We start from the raw sequence: 23,667 nt of genomic DNA, 5'->3' as shown, positions 1-23,667 counted from the left end.
GCGCCAAGGTATGAGGGCAGATGCAGCGACAGTTTAAACTTTGTGCAGGCCATGAACCAATCAAAGGCGAGTACCGGCAGCCAATCAGAAGCAGCCGCGCAACTGCTTCTGATTGCTGGACCACAAGCCGTGATTGGCTAGCGTCCAGTGCCGAATTTAAAAGGCCATTGCTGACTTCTCTTTTTGATTGGCTGACGGTCCGCAATTGGTTCACAGCCGGCGACAAGTATAAACTGCTGCTGCATCCACTCTGGCGCTGGACCTGATCCTTCGTTAAGCCAGTGCTGATCAGTGGGACACATCTTCAAATAATGCTGCCGCTACAACTTTGGCTCTGGGATACCATATTTGGTCCCAGTGATGACTGCCAATCAGAACACGGAATGAAGTGGCGGTATGGCATACTACCCTATACCGGCTCACTTTGAACCCTGCTCATACCTCCTCACAGCATCAGCAAGAATCTATTAGCACCTGTGGTTTATCATACAGTTACAGTCGATTTATTTAGATTTTTTTCCAACAGATATTTTTTGGGGAGGGTTCTAGTTACATACACCTGTTTCTCAGTGTACCCTCAAAGATAGAGCAAGTTGTGTTATCCCCAACTGCAGCCATTATGTACAGAACCTCACCGTTAGACATCATAGATTATATTAGGGAGGGTGGTATGGTGCTGGAGGTGTAGTGGAAGTGCGCTCGGGACCTGGAGCGGGGACTGCCGGGACGGCTGCCCCTGCCCCTAGAGGCCTGGAAGTCGGGGAGGAAGTGCGCTCGGGACTCCGAGTGGGGGCTGCTGGGATGGCTGACACCTCCCCTAGAGGCCTGGAAGTTGGGGCGGAAGTACACACGGGACTCTGAGCAGGGGCTACAGGGATGGCTGACACTGTCGCTGCCCCAGGAGGTGAGGTGCTGCACCTGTCCCGGGATTTCAGGAGCAGGCTGCTAAGCAGACATGGCAGTGGCTAGCTCCTGGTGCTGGTGGAATTACAGCCACAACAGTGGTAGAAATGAGCACAGATCATGGTACGGGGGTCACAGTTGGTGACCTAGTATGGCAAGTGCTTATAGTTGGAAGCGTCATCCATTTGAGGGAAAGGTGGCAGAAGCGGGGGAAGAGGGCTGGAGTTAAAATCAAACTGCAGCTCTGCCCCCTAAATCCCCCTTTACCCAGTTTATTTTTAGCAAATGTTCAGTCTCTTCCCAGTAACTGGATGATATACAAGTGGATCTAGCAAGCAAATTTAAGGAACTGCTCCATCATAATCTTTACTGAGACTTGGTTAAACAGTTTGGTCCCAGATTCCGCTATATGTCTTGTAGATAGGTCATTATTTAGGGCAGACTGGACTGAGGCTTCGGGTAAGCTCAGAGGTGGCGGACTCTGTATATATGTGAACAATAAGTGGTGTTCTAATGCTACGTTTATTGAGAGTTTCTGTTCAGCGGATTTAGAATACCTGTTGATTAAATGCAGGCCATTTTATTTGCCCAGGGAATTTGCAATTGTTATAGTGATAGCTGTCTATATTCCCCCACAGGTAAATGTGGGACGCGCACTGGACACTTTATATGATGTTTTAACCAAATTGCAAATGTAAATTATATATTTATTGTGGCAGGTGATTTTAACCAGGCTGATTTAAAAGTGGTACTGCCAACATTTTTTAAGAATGTTATGGTTCCGACTCGGGGGGCAAATACTTTGGATCAAGTCTATACAAATCTTAAAATGGCCTGAGACTGTAGTGTGTCCCCATATTGGAAAATCGGACCATGTCTCCTTGTTCATGATACCTTTGTATAAGCCCTTGGTCAGACGTGTTAGGCCTATTAGTAGATCTGTTTTACTTTGGCCAGATGGAGCAACTGAGACGTTACAGGACCACCTAGCATTTACAAATTGGGAAATGTTAATTGAGGACTCCATGGTAGAAGGATCTATAAACCTTGATCTTCTGACCATTCTGGTCTTGGGCTATATTAGCTGCTGTGTTGAGAGTGTGACATTAAGGAAAACGTTTAGGGTATTCCCAAATTATTAACCATGGCTAAATAGTGAGGTACGTTCCTTATTTAAAGCTCGGGATAGAGCCTTTAAATCTAGTACTAAGGAACTGTATACAAAGGTGAGGTCTGACTTGAGGAGAGGTATTAAAAGGGCCAGAATAGAGTATTCAACTAGGATGGAGAATAAATGTAATCAGTGTAAAGACCCCAAGAGTATGTGGCAGGGTCTACGTGATATCACTGATTATAAACTAAAGCGACTGAGTTATGTGATGGTAGCAGTGCTTTGGTGGGAAACCTGAATATATTTTATTCTAGGTTCGACAAGGAAAATGTGTCTGAAATTATGGTCTCGGAAATTCAACCTAAGGAGTTACCCTTAGTGTTAGAGGAATTATCAGTACAGGACTGTTTGCATAGGGTAACCCGGGTAAAGCTGCAGGTCCAGATGGGACTCAGGGGAGGGTTTTAAAAGATTGTTGTAATGAGTTAGTGGGGATTTTACGTTAATATTTAATGTGTCCCTTGCATATTGCCAAGTCCCAAAATGTTTTAAAGAAACAACTATTGTTCCAGTCCTAAAAAAAGGTGTGCCTAAATGTCTAAACGACTATCGCCCGATTGCTTTTACTTCCATTGTTATGAAATGTTTTGAGTGTTTAGTGCTGAAACATATTAAATCCCCCTTTGCTGCTGGATTTGATCCTTACCAATTTGGTTATAGGGTAAATCGTTCTACAGATGATGCTGTTTTATCAGTTTTACACACGGTGCAGACTCACTTAGAGCAGAAGAGGTCTTACTGTATGTTAGAATTGCATTTGTTGATTTTAGTTCTGCTTTTAATACTATTATTCTGGCATCTTTGGTCTCAAAGCTTTTTCAGTTAGGTCTAAATGGGCATTTGTGCAATTGGGTTTTGAATTTTTTGACAGATAGGCCCCAAGTGGTTAAGTTAGGGGGATGTGTTTCTGGGGAAGTTTTGTGAAAACCGGTGCCCCACAGGGGTGCGCTTTGAGCCCTATTTACTTATGACTGTTACTTTCAACTTCACAGTCTGTGAAGATTGTGAAGTTTGCTGACGACATCGCCATTGTGGGTCTGATAGGAAATGAGGGGAGGAAGCCTATCGGTATGAGGTGCAAAGATTGCTAGAATGGAGTAAGGATAATTATTTACTCCTAAATACAACAAAAACTAAAGAGATGGTAATTGATTTCAGGAGGAGGGTGGATTGTGGACCCAAATTACCAGTGGTTTTGGATGATATGGTCATTGAGGTGGTGGATTCCTTAAGCTTTTATCGTTGTATAATAGAGAGTGTCCTGACCTATGGGATAATTACATGGTTTGGAAATTGTACTGCTGCTGATCGGGGGGCTCCTGAGCGGGTGGTCAAGACTGCAAGCAAAATAATAGGTGTAAAACTGCCCCAAATTCTAGTTCTCTATGAGAGTATTAAAGCGGACTAGAAGCATCTAAGCTGATCCTAGTCATCCCAACTACATGGTTTTTGAAAGATTACCATGAAATGTACTCTTTAGGAGTGTGCGCACACATACAAAGCGGTTATATAATGGCTTCGTTCCATGTCGCTGTTCTCTATTGAACTGTCACAATGCACTGACCTGAGTATTATGCAAATGTTTTACTGGTTTGTTTTATATGCTGAAGTGTTTGTAATTTACATTTCGTTGACATTCTAACATGTTTTGTTTTGTTGTTGATGACAATAAAGTCTGTATTGTATTGTATTGTATAACTGCAGGATAGATACAGTATTCATATGAGGAGTATAATAAGAGATACATTGTACAAAACGTTATACTCTGGCTAATTTATCTAAACTGTAAAAGGAATCAGATATTCTCTATGGAAGATGTTTTGGGATCACCAATGAATGTGAAAAAGACATAAGAGTACAGAGAATAAAACGCTGATAAATATTGAGGAATTTAGAAGAAATAATTTATTATCTCAATATATAACAATATACAAGTCAGAAAGACACATATATACAGTATATATACATAAATATTAGTAATTAATGGTAGGGCCGTATGGCTCAGAATTTCCTTATTACACACGCTTCATTCTATATTCACATTTCTAATTCTTTCTTGTAATATATCACTGACTGTATATAATCTATACATGTTACAGCTAACAATACATTATATATTATACATGTGCACCAATGACAGACAACCTCTTCTAGTTCTTCCTTGGTGTTAGCAGAACAAGGCAGTGACCCTCCTGATGAGTAGAGGAGACCATTGGGAGAGGCTGAGAGAGGAGGTTACAGAGAGTAGATTGGAGACATGAGGTGATTGTGGGCTGTCAGTAGTGATACTGATATCACCCATGATGATGGTGGAGATGTCTGAGGATAGGAAGTGAGGGAACCAGGCAGAAATATGTAACAGACATTGTTGGGGTGGCCCAGGTGGGTGATAGACAGCAACACGCAGAGAGAAAGGGGTGACAGTCCTGATAGAATGTACAAATGATGTAACTGTGAGTGATGGTACCTGTGGGAGAACTGTGTATGTGATAGATTGGGACAGTAATATTCCAACCCCCCCTCCTTTACTATTACCAGGCCTGGAGGTGTGTGTGACATGTAGGCCACCGTGTGACAGTGCTGCAGGGGAGGGAGTGTCTGATTGTGTGACAGTGCTGCAGGGGAGGGAGTGTCTGATTGTGTGACAGTGCTGCAGGGGAGGGAGTTCCTGATTGTGTGACAGTGCTGCAGGGGAGGGAACATCTGATTGTGTGACAGTGCTGCAGGGGAAGGAGCGTCTGATTGTGTGACAGTGCTGCAGGGGAGGGAGTGTCTGTGTGACAGTGCTGCAGGGGAGGGAGTGACTGTGTGACAGTGCTGCAGGGGAGGGAGCGTCTGATTGTGTGACAGTGCTGCAGAGGAGGGAGCGTCTGATTGTGTGACAGTGCTGCAGGGGAGGGAGTGTCTGATTGTGTGACAGCGCTGCAGGGGAGGGAGTGTCTGATTGTGTGACAGTGCTGCAGGGGAGGGAGCGTCTGATTGTGTGACAGTGCTGCAGGGGAGGGAGAGTCTGTGTGAGCCATGTGTCTGTTTAAACTGTTTAGAAAACCCACTTAGTTATTGCACACTCTGTGTATTACCACAGTTAGTTGTCCCTCTCAGTTAGCTGCCCCCTAAGACTGATTGGTAAGATATAGTCTGGCTGATAAGACACAGGCCTACATCTGAGCCAGTTGGTCAGTGGAATGAAATACAGAGTGATGAAAGGACATACATAGCACTGTGTGTGTGAGTATATAACAGGCAGTGTGCTACTATAATCTATGCTTCACTGATCCCCATCACACACAGGTAATGAAAATTACAGCAACTCATTACATCACATATGTATAACATCAGATGTCTGTTCCACTCTGGTCTCCATGACTGTGTAATACATAATTCCCTTTTTAAAGTTAGATTGTTGGAAAATGTACCAATGTTTAGTCTACTGATGTTGCTGTGTATTGTCCATTCTACTATTGCTGGCACTCAAAATGCAAAAGATTTACCAAAATATTTGAAGTGTTGGAATTATTTAAAGGATTGTTTTAGGTCTATCAGTTCATGTTTTTTATGTATTATTTGATGTGTAACAAGATTTGATTTCTGTGTAAAACATTTCCCACACTCAGAGCATGGAAATGGTTTCTCACCTGTGTGACTTCTCTGATGTCTAACAAGATCTGATTGGTCTGTAAAACATTTCCCACACTCAGAGCATGGAAATGGTTTCTCACCTGTGTGACTTCTCTGATGTTTAACAAGATTTGATTTCAGTGTAAAACATTTCCCACATTCAGGACATGAAAATGGCCTCTCACCTGTGTGACTTCTCTGATGTCTAACAAGATCTGATTTCTCTGTGAAACATTTCCCACACTCAGAGCATGTAAATGGTTTCTCCCCTGTGTGACGTCTCTGATGTATAACAAGATGTGCTTTCTCTGTGAAAAATTTCCCACACTCAGAACATGAAAATGGCTTCTCCCCTGTGTGAAGCGTCTCTTGTGTAGCAAGATGTGATTTCTCTGTAAAATATTTCCCACACTCAGTACATGTAAATGGTTTCTCACCTGTGTGATATCTCTGATGTCTAACAAGATCTGATTTCTCTGTGAAACATTTCCCACACTCAGAGCATGTAAATGGTTTCTCCCCTGTGTGACTTCTCTGATGTATAACAGGATGTGTTTTGTCTCTGAAACATTTCCTGCACTCAGAACATGGAAATGGTTTCTCCCCTGTGTGAAGCGTCTCTTGTGTAGCAAGATGTGATTTCTCTGTAAAATATTTCCCACACTCAGTACATGTAAATGGTTTCTCCCCTGTGTGACGTCTCTGATGTATAACAAGAGCTGATTTCTCTGTGAAACATTTCCCACAGTCAGAACAGAGAAAGCTTTTATCACCTCTGTGAGCTGTACTGCGTGTAGCAATATTAGAGGTATCAGGGGAAAATTCATTATGATTAGAGAAACCAGATGATATATTTGCACTGTGACGTACTGGGTGCAAATTTAGAGTAAAGGAGATGTCTCCTGGAGAAAACTGTCTGATGTTATCTTCTATTTTAAAATTTAGACTCAAACTGAGATCTCCTTACGAGGTCTGGGTCTTGATTGTGCGTCCATCTGTAGGAAATAAAATGTATGTATAAAATTCCTACTATTACTAAGTTCTCAATGTTTAGTGGTTTTGTTTCTTTTTGCCAGATTACAAGTAATTGATACATTTACAAAATAACAAAGATGACCCTGGTCTTAAAATATGAGAGCCACATCACCCAGCTCTGACAGCCCTCATCAGTTGGCATTGGGTATTTCATGGACTGTAGGTTTGTGCAGCAATATACTGTAGGCGAAAGGTATAGACAGCACATAAGGGGGTGTATAGTAGTAATGTGCAGTATATACTGTAGGTGAGGGGTATAGACAGCACATAAGGGGTGTATAGTAATAATGTGCAGCAGATACTGTGGGTGAGGGGTATAGACAGCACAAAAGGGGTGTATAGTAGTACTGTGCAGCATATACTGTGGGTGAGGGGTATAGACAGCACATAAGGGGGTGTATAGTAGTAATGTGCAGCATATACTGTGGGTGAGGGGTATAGACAGCACATAAGGGGGTGTATAGTAGTAATGTGCAGCATATACTGTGGGTGAGGGGTATAGACAGCACATAAGGGGGTGTATAGTAGTAATGTGCAGCATACACTGTGGGTGAGGGGTATAGACAGCACATAAGGGGGTGTATAGTAGTAATGTGCAGCATACACTGTGGGTGAGGGGTATAGACAGCACATAAGGGGGTGTATAGTAGTAATGTGCAGCATATACTGTGGGTGAGGGGTATAGACAGCACATAAGGGGGTATATAGTAGTAATGTGCAGCACATACTGTGGGTGAGGGGTATAGACAGCACATAAGGGGGTGTATAGTAGTAATGTGCAGCATATACTGTGGGTGAGGGGTATAGACAGCACATAAGGGGGTGTATAGTAATAATGTGCAGCATATACTGTGGGTGAGGGGTATAGACAGCACATAAGGGGGTGTATAGTAGTAATGTGCAGCATATACTGTGGGTGAGGGGTATAGACAGCACATAAGGGGGTGTATAGTAGTAATGTGCAGCATATACTGTGGGTGAGTGGTACAGACAGCACATAAGGGGGTGTATAGTAGTAATGTGCAGCATATACTGTAGGTGAGGGGTATAGACAGCACATAAGGGGTGTATAGTAGTAATGTGCAGCATATACTGTGGGTGAGGGGTATAGACAGCACATAAGGGGTGTATAGTAGTAATGTGCAGCATATACTGTGGGTGAGGGGTATAGACAGCACATAAGGGGGTGTATAGTAGTAATGTGCAGCATATACTGTGGGTGAGGGGTATAGACAGCACATAAGGGGTGTATAGTAGTAATGTGCAGAATATACTGTAGGTGAGGGGTATATACAGCACATAAGGGGAAGTATATTATTAATGTGCAGCATATACTGTGCGTGAGGGGTACAGACAGCACATAAGGGGGTGTATAGTAGTAATGTGCAGCATATACTGTGGGTGAGGGGTATAGACAGCACATAAGGGGTGTATAGTAGTAATGTGCAGCATATACTGTGTGTGATGGGTATAGACAGCACATAAGGGGTGTATAGTAGTAATGTGCAGCATATACTGTGGGTGAGGGGTATAGACAGCACATAAGGGGTGTATAGTAGTACTGTGCAGCATATACTGTGGGTGAGGGGTATAGACAGCACATAAGGGGTGTATAGCAGTAGTGTTGTACAGCATATACTGTGGGTGAGGGGTATAGACAGCACATAAGGGGGTGTATAGTAGTAATGTACAGCATATACTGTGGGTGAGGGGTATAGACAGCACAAAAGGGGGTGTATAGTAGTAATGTGCAGCATACACTGTGTGTGAGGGGTATAGACAGCACATAAGGGGGTGTATAGTAGTAATGTGCAGCATATACTGTAGGTGAGGGGTATAGACAGCACATAAGGGGATGTATAGTAGTAATGTGCAGCATATACTGTAGGTGAGGGGTATAGACAGCACATAAGGGGATGTATAGTAGTAATGTGCAGCATATACTGTAGGTGAGGGGTATAGACAGCACATAAGGGGTGTATAGTAGTAATGTGCAGCATAGACTGTGGGTGAGGGGTATAGACAGCACATAAGGGGTGTATAGTAGTAATGTGCAGCATATACTGTAGGTGAGGGGTATAGACAGCACATAAGGGGTGTATAGTAGTAATGTGCAGCAGATACTGTGGGTGAGGGGTATAGACAGCACATAAGGGGTGTATAGTAATAATGTGCAGCATATACTGTGGGTGAGGGGTATAGACAGCACATAAGGGGGTGTACAGTAGTAATGTGCAGCATATACTGTGGGTGAGGGGTATAGACAGCACATAAGGGGTGTATAGTAATAATGTGCAGCATATACTGTAGGTGAGGGGTATAGACAGCACATAAGGGGTGTATAGTAGTAATGTGCAGCATACACTGTGGGTGAGGGGTATAGACAGCACATAAGGGGTGTATAGTAGTAATGTGCAGCATATACTGTGGGTGAGGGGTATAGACAGCACATAAGGGGTGTATAGTAGTAATGTGCAGCATATACTGTGGGTGAGGGGTATAGACAGCACATAAGGGGTGTATAGTAGTAATGTGCAGCATATACTGTAGGTGAGGGGTATAGACAGCACATAAGGGGGTGTATAGTAGTAATGTGCAGCATATACTGTGAGTGAGGGGTATAGACAGGACATAAGGGGGTGTATAGTAGTACTGTGCAGCATATACTGTAGGTGAGGGGTATAGACAGCACATAAGGGGTGTATAGTAGTAATGTGCAGCATATACTGTGGGTGAGGGGTATAGACAGCACATAAGGGGGTGTATAGTAGTAATGTGCAGCAGATACTGTGGGTGAGGGGTATAGACAGCACATAAGGGGGTGTACAGTAGTAATGTGCAGCATATACTGTGGGTGAGGGGTATAGACAGCACATAAGGGGTGTATAGTAGTAATGTGCAGCATATACTGTGAGTGAGGGGTATAGACAGGACATAAGGGGGTGTATAGTAGTAATGTGCAGCATATACTGTAGGTGAGGGGTACAGACAGCACATAAGGGGGTGTATAGTAGTAATGTGCAGCATATACTGTGGGTGAGGGGTATAGACAGCACATAAGGGGTGTATAGTAGTAATGTGCAGCATATACTGTGGGTGAGGGGTATAGACAGCACATAAGGGGGTGTATAGTAGTAATGTGCAGCATATACTGTGGGTGAGGGGTATAGGCAGCACATAAGGGGGTGTATAGTAGTAATGTGCAGCATATACTGTGGGTGAGGGGTATAGACAGCACATAAGGGGTGTATAGTAGTAATGTGCAGCATATACTGTGGGTGAGGGGTATAGACAGCACATAAGGGGATGTATAGTAGTAATGTGCAGCATATACTGTGGGTGAGGGGTATAGACAGCACATAAGGGGTGTATAGTAGTAATGTGCAGCATATACTGTAGGTGAGGGGTATAGACAGCACATAAGGGGTGTATAGTAGTAATGTGCAGCATATACTGTAGGTGAGGGGTATAGACAGCACATAAGGGGTGTATAGTAGTAATGTGCAGCATATACTGTGAGTGAGGGGTATAGACAGGACATAAGGGGGTGTATAGTAGTAATGTGCAGCATATACTGTGGGTGAGGGGTATAGACAGCACATAGGGGGGTGTATAGTAGTAATGTGCAGCATATACTGTAGGTGAGGGGTATAGACAGCACATAAGGGGGTGTATAGTAGTAATGTGCAGCATATACTGTGGGTGAGGGCTATAGACAGCACATAAGGGGTGTATAGTAGTAATGTGCAGCATATACTGTAGGTGAGGGGTATAGACAGCACATAAGGGGGTGTATAGTAGTAATGTGCAGCATATACTGTGGGTGAGGGGTATAGACAGCACATAAGGGGGTGTATAGTAGTAATGTGCAGCATATACTGTGGGTGAGGGGTATAGGCAGCACATAAGGGGGTGTATAGTAGTACTGTGCAGCATACACTGTGGGTGAGGGGTATAGACAGCACATAAGGGGTGTATAGTAGTAATGTGCAGCATATACTGTGGGTGAGGGGTATAGACAGCACATAAGGGGTGTATAGTAGTAATGTGCAGCATATACTGTGGGTGATGGGTATAGACAGCACATAAGGGGGTGTATAGTAGTAATGTGCAGCATATACTGTGGGTGAGGGGTATAGACAGCACATAAGGGGGTGTATAGTAGTAATGTGCAGAATATACTGTAGGTGAGGGGTATAGACAGCACATAAGGGGATGTATATTATTAATGTGCAGCATATACTGTGCGTGAGGGGTATAGACAGCACATAAGGGGGTGTATAGTAGTAATGTGCAGCATATACTGTGGGTGAGGGGTATAGACAGCACATAAGGGGGTGTATAGTAGTAATGTGCAGCATATACTGTGGGTGAGGGGTATAGACAGCACATAAGGGGGTGTATAGTAGTAATGTACAGCATATACTGTGGGTGAGGGGTATAGACAGCACAAAAGGGGGTGTATAGTAGTAATGTGCAGCATATACTGTGGGTGAGGGGTATAGACAGCACATAAGGGGATGTATAGTAGTAATGTGCAGCATATACTGTAGGTGAGGGGTATAGACAGCACATAAGGGGGTATATAGTAGTAATGTGCAGCATATACTGTGGGTGAGGGGTATAGACAGCACATAAGGGGTGTATAGTAGTAATGTGCAGCATATACTGTGGGTGAGGGGTATAGGCAGCACATAAGGGGTGTATAGTAGTAATGTGCAGCATACACTGTGTGTGAGGGGTATAGGCAGCACATAAGGGGGTATATAGTAGTAATGTGCAGCATATACTGTAGGTGAGGGGTATAGACAGCACATAAGGGGATGTATAGTAGTAATGTGCAGCATATACTGTAGGTGAGGGGTATAGACAGCACATAAGGGGATGTATAGTAGTAATGTGCAGCATATACTGTAGGTGAGGGGTATAGACAGCACATAAGGGGGTATATAGTAGTAATGTGCAGCATATACTGTGGGTGAGGGGTATAGACAGCACATAAGGGGTGTATAGTAGTAATGTGCAGCATATACTGTGGGTGAGGGGTATAGGCAGCACATAAGGGGTGTATAGTAGTAATGTGCAGCAGATACTGTGGGTGAGGGGTATAGACAGCACATAAGGGGGTGTATAGTAGTAATGTGCAGCATATACTGTAGGTGAGGGGTATAGACAGCACATAAGGGGTGTATAGTAGTAATGTGCAGCATATACTGTGGGTGAGAGGTATAGACAGCACATAAGGGGGTGTATAGTAGTAATGTGCAGTATATACTGTAGGTGAGGGGTATAGACAGCACATAAGGGGTGTATAGTAGTACTGTGCAGCATATACTGTAGGTGAGGGGTATAGACAGCACATAAGGGGTGTATAGTAGTAATGTGCAGCATATACTGTGGGTGAGGGGTATAGACAGCACATAAGGGGGTGTATAGTAGTAATGTGCAGCATATACTGTGGGTGAGGGGTATAGACAGCACATAAGGGGTGTATAGTAGTAATGTGCAGCATATACTGTGGGTGAGGGGTATAGACAGCACATAAGGGGGTGTACAGTAGTAATGTGCAGCATATACTGTGGGTGAGGGGTATAGACAGCACATAAGGGGGTGTACAGTAGTAATGTGCAGCATATACTGTGGGTGAGGGGTATAGACAGCACATAAGGGGTGTATAGTAGTAATGTGCAGCATACACTGTAGGTAGGTGAGGGGTATAGACAGCACATAAGGGGGTGTATAATAGTAATGTGCAGCATATACTGTGGGTGAGGGGTATAGACAGCACATAAGGGGGTGTACAGTAGTAATGTGCAGCATATATTGTGGGTGAGGGGTATAGACAGCACATAAGGGGGTGTACAGTAGTAATGTGCAGCATATACTGTGGGTGAGGGGTATAGACAGCACATAAGGGGGTGTACAGTAGTAATGTGCAGCATATACTGTGGGTGAGGGGTATAGACAGCACATAAGGGGGTGTACAGTAGTAATGTGCAGCATATACTGTGGGTGAGGGGTATAGACAGCACATAAGGGGGTGTACAGTAGTAATGTGCAGCATATACTGTGGGTGAGGGGTATAGACAGCACATAAGGGGGTGTACAGTAGTAATGTGCAGCATATACTGTGGGTGAGGGGTATAGACAGCACATAAGGGGGTGTACAGTAGTAATGTGCAGCATATACTGTGGGTGAGGGGTATAGACAGCACATAAGGGGTGTATAGTAGTAATGTGCAGCATATACTGTGGGTGAGGGGTATAGACAGCACATTAGGGGGTGTATAGTAGTACTGTGCAGCATATACTGTGGGTGAGGGGTATAGACAGCACATAAGGGGGTGTATAGTAGTAATGTGCAGCATATACTGTGGGTGAGGGGTATAGACAGCACATTAGGGGGTGTATAGTAGTACTGTGCAGCATATACTGTGGGTGAGGGGTATAGACAGCACATAAGAGGGTGTATAGTAGTAATGTGTAGCATATACTGTGGGTGAGGGGTATAGACAGCACATAAGGGGGTGTATAGTAGTAATGTGCAGCATATACTGTGGGTGAGGGGTATAGACAGCACATAAGGGGGTGTATAGTAGTAATGTGCAGCATATACTGTAGGTGAGGGGTATAGACAGCACATAAGGGGGTGTATAGTAGTAATGTGCAGCATATACTGTGGGTGAGGGGTATAGACAGCACATAAGGGGGTGTATAGTAGTAATGTGCAGCATATACTGTAGGTGAGGGGTATAGACAGCACATAAGGGGTGTATAGTAGTAATGTGCAGCATATACTGTAGGTGAGGGGTATAGACAGCACATAAGGGGGTGTATAGTAGTACTGTGCAGCATACACTGTGGGTGAGGGGTATAGACAGCACATAAGGGGTGTATAGTAGTACTGTGCAGCATACACTGTAGGTGAGGGGTATAGACAGCACATAAGGGGTGTATAGTAGTACTGTGCAGCATATACTGTGGGTGAGGGGTATAGACAGCACATAAGGGGGTGTATAGTAGTACTGTGCAGCATATACTGTGGGTGAGGGGTATAGACAGCACATAAGGGGGTGTATAGTAGTAATGTGCAGCATATACTGTGGGTGAGGGGTATAGACAGCACATAAGGGGGTGTATAGTAGTAATGTGCAGCATATACTGTGGGTGAGGGGTATAGACAGCACATAAGGGGGTGTATAGTAGTAATGTGCAGCATATACTGTGGGTGAGGGGTATAGACAGCACATAAGGGGTGTATAGTAGTAATGTGCAGCATATACTGTGGGTGAGGGGTATAGACAGCACATAAGGGGGTGTATAGTAGTAATGTGCAGCATATACTGTGGGTGAGGGGTATAGACAGCACATAAGGGGGTGTATAGTAGTAATGTGCAGCATATACTGTAGGTGAGGGGTATAGACAGCACATAAGGGGGTGTATAGTAGTAATGTGCAGCATATACTGTAGGTGAGGGGTATAGACAGCACATAAGGGGGTGTATAGTAGTAATGTGCAGCATATACTGTAGGTGAGGGGTATAGACAGCACATAAGGGGTGTATAGCAGTAATGTATGCAGTTAGGGTGTCATGTTGTGTATATGTAACATTACCAGGTGACATATGAAAGGTATTAGAGGAAGTCTATCTGTGGCCGTGTCCTCTGTCTGTCTCTGAGGCAGAGCACAGAACAGCTGGAGGGTGCGGATGTCACACATGACTACGAAGAGATAACTAGAGGAGGGACCCCTCATTATTACAGATCCCCCTCCTCATTACCAATCCTCTGGGTCCCATTGTCCTATCCCGGTAACTCTCAGACACTAAGGCGCTCACACCACAGGGGGTAACTAGTAATCAGGGGGAGTGTACATCACACCATGCCCCCCTGCAGGGATACCCAATACCAGGACACACACTAATGAGTTACCTGCACAGGGGTGTACACCTACATTGTGGGCACTGAGCTGTATTACAAGGACAGGACAGGAGGGGGGTTGGGGCTCAGTACTGTGTAACGTCCTCTGGGGTGTGGAGTTTAGGCTTCTACAAGGAGATACTGGAGAATGGAGCTTTGTCTCCTGCCAGCCGGACAGTATTACAAGATGGTACACTGGGAAGAAGTCCCGGACTTGGTGGTGATAGGCTGCTGGACTAGGGATTCCCTCACACTTCTGCAGAACATTGCATCTGAGAGTTGTGTCTCTGGATGGGCATACAGGTGATTGCAGTGCCTGACATCCGTCAGTACTTGGGATGTGGGCCGCTGCCCCCTCCCAGGTACACTGTGTGTTTAAAATCTGATCTAAGGGACTGGAAAAGAACATGGCGACTGCTTTAGGTACCACTTAGTGTGATGTACTGTATTGTATTACTACCATAACACACAATAAAGATATAGTTCCCTGATGTCCTGTCTGTGCGATCCATGAATTGTAATATTACATAGGGGTATATAATAAGCTAAGTTTCAATACCCAGGTACCTTAAACCAGCACATTGTATAGAGAGTGTGGGGAGGAGACTGGTCAGATCTCTGGTCTGGTAACACACAGTGACATGATGTGAGGGGGAGAGCAGGAGTATAATAGGGGATGATGGCTCCTGATGTATGAGATACACCAGAGAGTGTGGGGAGGAGACTGGTCAGATCTCTGGGCTGGTAACACACAGTGACATGATATGAGGGGGAGAGCAGGAGTATAATAGGGAAGGATGGCTCCTGACTCCGCCACTGGACAGATACATTTCCCTCATTAGTTTGTACTGTTGTAGTGATTGAGCAAGAATCATATATGACTCTTTTCTGAGTAAGTGTTTATTACTCACCTGTGCTGATATCTGTAGGGATTTCCTCCTCCTTACACTGCTGATCACCCATCACATACATCTCTTTTCCCTCTATATCTTCTGCCTTCATATCAGTCACATACATCTCTTCTTCTCCCTCTATATCTTCTGCCTTCATATCAGTCACATACGTCTCTTCTTCTCCCTCTATATCTTCTGCCTTCATATCAGTCACATACATCTCTTCTTCTCCCTCTGTATCTTCTGCCTTCATATCAGTCACATACGTCTCTTCTTCTCCCTCTATATCTTCTGCCTTCATATCAGTCACATACATCTCTTCTTCTCCCTCTGTATCTTCTGCCTTCATATCAGTCACATACGTCTCTTCTTCTCCCTCTGTATCTTCTGCCTTCATATCAGTCACATACGTCTCTTCTTCTCCCTCTATATCTTCTGCCTTCATATCAGTCACATACATCTCTTCTTCTCCCTCTATATCTTCTGCCTTTATATTAGCCAGACTTTCACCCTAAGTAACCCACAAAACAATAAAATAACAGTTTAGAAATGTCAGATTTCATTAAAATTACATTAATTAGAAGAATTCTGGTTAATAAGACACACACAGCTTCCTACAGATCATATAAAGACACTTTGGAATATTGGTGAGACCCTAAATCCCACCTACCTGATACTCCTGTGGGATCCTGTGATTCTCCTCTGTACAGTCCTGTGAATAAAGCGGATGGGGACATCTCTCTGGGGTATTTCTGTTACCGGGTCCATCTATAGGAAACACACAGTGACTGAGGGCCTGATTCAGAGTGAGAAAGAGCATGTAACTGTGAACCAGGACAAACCATGTTGCAATGCAAGGGGTGCAAATACATACATTATTTTGCATGTAGGGTAAATACTGGCTGCTTTTGCAAGTAGCCCACACATACTGCACAGCTTTATTTTTACACTGCAATTTAGATGTCAGTTTGGACACATCCCTCCCAACTCTAAATCTCTCTGCTCATTATACATCTGCCGCACCTGCAGTGCAGCATGGTTTCACCAAGATGATCAGTTACGTGCTAATTCTCACTCTATTCCCAAAGCTGAATCAGGCCTTGAGTACATTGTATATATGTGATTATCAGGTGATGTGTGTATATAGGGGCCCTCACACCTGCTCTCCCCTGTACAATAAATGACAGTCTCCTCTTACCCAGTGATGTGAGGGGCCGGTGATTCTCTATCATCACGTCCTTGTACAGACCCCTGTGTTCCTCTATATACTCCACCTCCTGCATGGAGACATAGACAGTGACATCCAGACACCTTATAGGAACCTGACACACACAACGATACAGTCATCACCCAGACACATCCCCTGGTGTTACTGTATAATGGCCCATTCCCAGCAGTCACCTCTCCAGGCATCACCCAGACACACCCACTGGTGTTACTGTACAATGTCCCATTCCCAGCAGTCACCTCTCCGGTCATCACCCAGACACATCCCATGGTGTTACTGTACAATGTCCCATTCCCAGCAGTCACCTCTCCGGTCATCACCCAGACACATCCCCTGGTGTTACTGTACAATGTCCCATTCTCAGCAGTCACCTCTCCGGTCACCACCCAGACACATCCCCTGGTGTTACTGTACAATGTCCCATTCCCAGCAGTCACCTCTCCGGTCATCACCCAGACACATCCCCTGGTGTTACTGTACAATGTCCCATTCCCAGCAGTCACCTCTCCGGTCATCACCCAGACACATCCCCTGGTGTTACTGTACAATGTCCCAATCCCAGCAGTCACCTCTCCGGTCATCACCCAGACACATCCCCTGGTGTTACTGTATAATGTCCCATTCCCAGCAGCCACCTCTCCGGTCATCACCCAGACACATCCCCTGGTGTTACTGTATAATGTCCCATTCTCAGCAGTCATCTCTCCGGTCATCACCCAGACACATCCCCTGGTGTTACTGTATAATGTCCCATTCCCAGCAGTCACCTCTCCGGTCATCACCCAGACATCCCCCGGTGTTACTGGTAAATGTCCCATTCTCAGCAGTCACCTCTCCAGTCATCACCCAGACACATCCCCCGGTGTTACTGTATAATGTCCCATTCCCAGCAGTCACCTCTCCAGTCATCACATAGACACATCCCCCGGTGTTACTGTATAATGTCCCATACTCAGCAGTCACCTCTCCAGTCATCACCCAGACACATCCCCCGGTGTTACTGTATAATGTCCCATTCCCAGCAGTCACCTCTCCAGTCATCACCCAGACACATTCCCCGGTGTTACTGTATAATGTCCCATTCTCAGCAGTCACCTCTCCAGTCATCACCCAGACACATCCCCCGGTGTTACTGTATAATGTCCCATTCCCAGCAGGCACCTCTCCAGTCATCACCCAGACACATCCCCCGGTGTTACTGTATAATGTCCCATTCCCAGCAGTCACCTCTCCAGTCATCACCCAGACACATCCCCTGGTGTTACTGTATAATGTCCCATTCCCAGCAGTCACCTCTCCAGTCATCACCCAGACACATCCCCTGGTGTTACTGTATAATGTCCCATTCCCAGCAGTCACCTCTCCAGTCAGCAGGTGAATGTTATTGTTGATGAGTTCCAGCATCTTCTGGTCATTGTGTCTCTCATGTATCAGTGAGTGAGGTGGAGGCACCGTGATGGGGCTCTGGGTCCTGCTCAGTCCTCCTGACACACGGGGATGGCTGCTGGGAGTCTCATGCTCACCGGATGTCTTCTTCACTACTGTGTAATCCTGTGTATTGGGGGAGACATCAATGAGGAGGTCAATTAAACTCCACCTAAATGGGGCTGTTTATTTAGATGATCACTTTGCATAATATACAAGAAGACTATTTCACTAAAGCAAGTATTATAGCAATCTCCTATATGCAAGAAAATGTAGAGTATATAGTATCTCCTACAGCTCCAACATCTTTGTGTCAGTGACAGAAAGAAAACAACAGTGAGGACTGTGGGACTAATACTAATATCTGAGACCAGCTCCCTGCTGCTTGCTTAATAATATAGATATAAGTGATGTCACTGTGACACTCCCAGATCCCCTCACCTCCCCAGTCATGTCCCTGTATTATTACTATAGATATAAGTGATGTCACTGTGACACTCCCAGATCCCCTCACCTCCCCAGTCATGTCCCTGTATTATTACTATAGATATAAGTGATGTCACCGTGACAACCCCAGATCCCCTCACCTCCCCAGGCATGTCCCTGTATTATTACTATAGATATAAGTGATGTCACTGTGACACCCCCAGATCCTCTCACCTCCCCAGTCATGTCCCTGTATTATTACTATAGATATAAGTGATGTCACTGTGACACTCCCAGACCCTCTCACCTCCCCAGTCAAGTCCCTGTATTATTACTATAGATATAAGTGATGTCACTGTGACACTCCCAGACCCTCTCACCTCCCCAGTCAAGTCCCTGTATTATTACTATAGATATAAGTGATGTCACTGTGACACTCCCAGATCACCTCACCTCCCCAGTAAGCAGGTAGATTATCTCCAGGGTGAGATGTAAGATCCTCTCAGTTCTGTGACTCTCGTCCTTGTCCATCCTCAGTGAATCAGAGATAATATAGAATGTGTAATAAATAGTAATAAAGACTCTGGTTGCTCACAACAGGACTGTCTAGGAATATATAAAATAAATATAATAAATATCACAGAGAACACATGTAACACAGTCAGACATGTTACACTGGGTGATCAGTAAGTCTTCCCTTTCCCCCCCAGCCATAGAGCCCTGGTCAGTGTCTGTCAGAGGTTCCTGTGACCCAGCCCCATAAAGCTCCTCAGAGGCCATCACACAACGCTGTACTGTATAAGGTTACACCAATGCTCCTCTCCTGGCCGGGGGTCTTATTCCTCCCAGACACATATTTGGTACAATTTGCTCCACGTGTATCTTTTACAAACGCATGAATTAGGGATGTTGGGAATTTTTACTTTTGTTTTACATTTATTCCAGAAAGAGAGAATCTGTGACTATACTGAGGTCATACAGGTAACAGGGGTGTGAGGGGAGAGTACACAGGAGAGCAGAAGGGGTGCAGATATGGGGAGAGAATCTGTGACTATACTGAGGTCATACAGGTAACGGGTGTGAGGGGAGAGTACACAGGAGAGCAGAAGGGGTGCAGATATGGGGAGAGAGTCTGTGACTATACTGAGGTCATACAGATAACAGGGGTGTGAGGGGAGAGTACACAGGAGAGCAGAAGGGGTGCAGATATGGGGAGAGGGGAACTAACGGAGGAATACAGAGCACACAACAGAGGGTGTAACAGCTGTACAGGCCACTCCCTTGTATAATAGGACACCACGGGCTGCGCCCCCTGTATAAGGCAACTCAGGCCACTCCCCCTGTATAGAAGAACATAGGATGTTCCCCCTGAATAGTAAAGAGAAACAGGCCATAATAGGCACCACAGGCTGCTCTCCCTGTACAGTAGGACACCGCAGTCTGTTCCCACTGTATAGTAGGACACCACAGGCCACTTGTTCAGTATAGTAGGACACCACAGGCCACTCCCCCTGTATAGTAGGACACTACAGGTCACTCCCCTGGTATATAAGGACACCACAGGCGCTCTCCCTGTATAAGACACCGAAGGCTGCTCCTCCTGTATAGTAGGACACACTGCAGGCTGCTCTAACTAAATAATAGGACACCGCAGTACGCTCCACATGTAAAGAAGGACACCGCAGGCCACTTGACCAGTATAGTAGGGAAACACAGGCCACTTCCCCTGTATAGAAGAGTGCAACAAGCTGATACCGCTGTATAGGAAGGCACCACAGGTTGGTCCCCCTGTATGGTAGGACAACACAGGATGCTCCGCCTGTATAGTAGAGGGCAACAGGCCGCTTCCCCTGTATAGTAGGATACCACTGGATGCTCCCCCTGTATAGTAGGACACTACCGACTGCTCCCCTGTATAATAAGACACCACAGGCTGCTGTCCCTGTATAGTAGGACACAACAGGCTGCTATTCCTGTATAGTAGGACATCACAGGCCACTCCCCCTGTATAGTGTTGGACAACACATGCCAATCCCATTGTGCAGTAGGACAATGCAGGCTGCTACCACTGTGTAGGACACCACAGGCTGCTCCCCCTGTATAGGACGAGACCACCGGCAGCTCCACCTATATAGTGTAGGACACCACAGGCCACTCCCTCTGTACAGTAAGATGCCATTACCTTCTTCTGTTTGACACTGCAAGGTTGCATTTTTCGCGCTTGAGTTAAAAAAAACTTCCGTCAAGTCCATTCTCCCTTATATAATAATACTACCACATATACAGTCAGGTGCATAAATATTGGGACATTGACAGAATTTTAATATTTGGGCCTCTATTCACCACCACAATGGCTTTGAAATTAAACAAACAAGATGTGCTTTAACTGCAGACTTCCAGATTTAATTTGAGGGTAATTACATCCAAATCAGGTGAACGGTGTAGGAATTACAACGGTTTCTATATGTGCCTCCCACTTTTTAAGGGGCCAAAAGTAATGGGACTATCAACTCAAAAGCTATTGCCTTGTTATTTCATTATCAATTAAGCAGGTAAAAGGTCCGGAGTTGATTCTAGGTGTTACATTTGCATTTGGAATCAGTTGCTGTCGACTCTAAATATGAGATCCAAAGAGCTGTCACTATCAGTGAAGCAAGCCATCATTAGGCTGAAAAATCAAAACAAACCCATCAGATAGATAGCAAAAACATTAGGTGTGGCCAAATCAACTGTTTGGAACATTCTTAAAAAGAAAGAACGCACCGTAGAGCTCAGCAACACCAAAAGACCCGGAAAACAACTGTGGTGGATGACAGAAGAATTATTTCCCTGGTGAAGAAAAACCCCTTCACAACAGTTGGCCATATCAAGAACACTCTCCAGGAGGTAGGTGTATATGTGTCAAAGTCAACAATCAAGAGAAGACTTCACAAGAGTGAATATAGAGGGTTCACCACAAGATGTAAACCATTGGTAAGCCACAAAAACAGGAAGACCAGATTAAAGTTTGCCAAACAACATCTAAAAAAGCCATTACAGTTCTGGAACAACATCCTATGGACAGATGAGACAAAGATCAACTTGTACCAGAGTGATGGAAAGAGAAGAGTATGGAGAAGGAAAGGAACTGCTCATGATCCAAAACATACCACCTCATCAGTGAAGCATGTTGGTGTTAGAGTCATGGCGTGGGGATGTATGGCTGCCAATGGAACTGGTTCCCTTGTATTTATTGATAATGTGACTGCTGACAAAAGTAGCAGAATTAATTCTGAAGTGTTTCAGGCAATATTATATGCTCATATTAAGTCAAATGCTTCAGAACTCATTGGACGGCGCTTCACAGTGCAGATGGACAATGACCAGAAGCATACTGCAAAAGCAACCAAAGAGTTTTTTAAGGATAAAAAGTGGAATGTTATGCAATGGCCAAGTCAATCCCCTAACCTGAATCCGATTGAGCATGCATTTCACTTGATGAAGACAAAACTGAAGGGAAAATGCCCCAAGAACAAGCAGGAACTGAAGACATTTGCAGTAGAGGCCTGGCAGACTATCACCAGGGATGAAACCCAGCGTCTGGTGAGGTCTATGCGTTCCAGACTTCAGGCTGTAATTGCCTGCAAAGGATTTGCAACAAAGTATTAAAAAATGAAAGTTAGATTTAGGATTGTTTAGTTTGTCCCATTACTTTTGGCCCCTTAAAAAGTGGGAGGCACATATAGAGACCGTTGTAATTCCTACACCGTTCACCTGATTTGGATGTAATTACCCTCAAATTAAATCTGAAAGTCTGCAGGTAAAGCACATCTTGTTTGTTTCATTTCAAAGCCATTGTGATGGTGAATAGAGGCCAAAATATGAAAATTCAGTCAATGTCCCAATATTTATGCACCTGACTGTAAGTGTGTGGTGAGATCTATTTTTCCATGCTGAAGTATCACTAAACAGTTCCCTCTTCTCTTTATATTATTACAACATATCAGTCTGTGGTAACAGGTGATTTAATCCCCCTTATATATCACTGTAGTCCCTTATCCGCTAAATATTAATAATATAGCGTTCTGGCTAGGCTGTTTTAGTGGGTGACCTTCCCGATTTCAAAGGGCAGAATGCACCCTGCCCCTTTGGCAGCGCCCTGTTGGCAAATCCCTAAAACAACATGCCGGGTGGTGACCCCACCTGCGGACTGCAGTGCCCCTCGGGTGGGAAAAATTGCGGTGCAGTGCTCACCACTGGTGAATATTCACAGAGAAGGGAGAGCTTGGGGGCAGCCTAACTGGGTCCCCAAGAGTGATGAACAGGGGGCGAATCATGCCCCCTTTGCAGGCGAGCGCTCAAGTGCCATACCCCTTGCCGAACCTAGAATGAACACTAATAATACCACATATCAGTGAGTGCTGGAAGCTGTTATTCTCCCTCATATATCACTGTACAGTCCCATTCCCCCATATATACTAATAATACTACATAGTGTTGTGCTGGGAGCTGTGTTATTCCCCCTCATATATCACTGTACAGTCCCCTCCCCCCTATATAATAATAATACCACATATCAGTGTGTGCTGGGAGCTGTGTTATTCCCCCTCATATATCACTGTACAGTCCCCTCCCCCCTATATAATAATAATACCACATAGTGTTGTGCTGGGAGCTGTGTTATTCCCCCTCATATATCACTGTACAGTCCCCTCTTCCCTATATAATAATAATACCACATATCAGTGTGTGCTGGGAGCTGTGTTATTCCCCCTCATATATCACTGTAGTCCCCTCTCCCCTATATAATAATAATACCACATAGTGTGTGCTTGGAGCTGTGTTATTCTCCCTCATATATCACTGTACAGACCCCTCTTCCCTATATAATAATAATACTACATAGTGTTGTGCTGGGAGCTGTGTTATTCCCCCTCATATATCACTGTACAGACCCATCTCCCCTATGTAATAATATTACATATCAGTGTGTGCTGGGAGCTGTGTTATTCCCCCACATATATCACTGTATGGTCCCCTCTCCCTATATAATAATAATACCACATATC

At 44.7% G+C, this 23,667-nt stretch overlaps 1 protein-coding gene across 1 annotated transcript in view; it reads left to right on the top strand.

Annotated features, from left to right (window-relative positions):
• The window catches only part of LOC148476841 (uncharacterized), a 223,941-nt gene that overhangs the window by 178,781 nt on the left and 21,493 nt on the right, over nucleotides 1-23,667 (top strand). The window contains exons 22-23 of the mRNA XM_088457572.1: nucleotides 2,551-2,735; nucleotides 3,067-3,142. Of these exons, the coding sequence (XP_088313698.1) occupies nucleotides 2,551-2,735; nucleotides 3,067-3,142 (261 nt within the window). The remainder of the gene's footprint in view (nucleotides 1-2,550; nucleotides 2,736-3,066; nucleotides 3,143-23,667) is intronic.

The sequence above is a fragment of the Taudactylus pleione genome, unplaced genomic scaffold, assembly GCF_031769625.1.
Source record: "Taudactylus pleione unplaced genomic scaffold, aTauple2 ptg000768l, whole genome shotgun sequence".
Taxonomy (NCBI): Eukaryota; Metazoa; Chordata; class Amphibia; order Anura; family Myobatrachidae; genus Taudactylus; species Taudactylus pleione.
The sequence above is the reverse complement of the archived record's forward strand: the minus strand, read 5'-3'. Positions and strand labels throughout refer to the sequence as shown.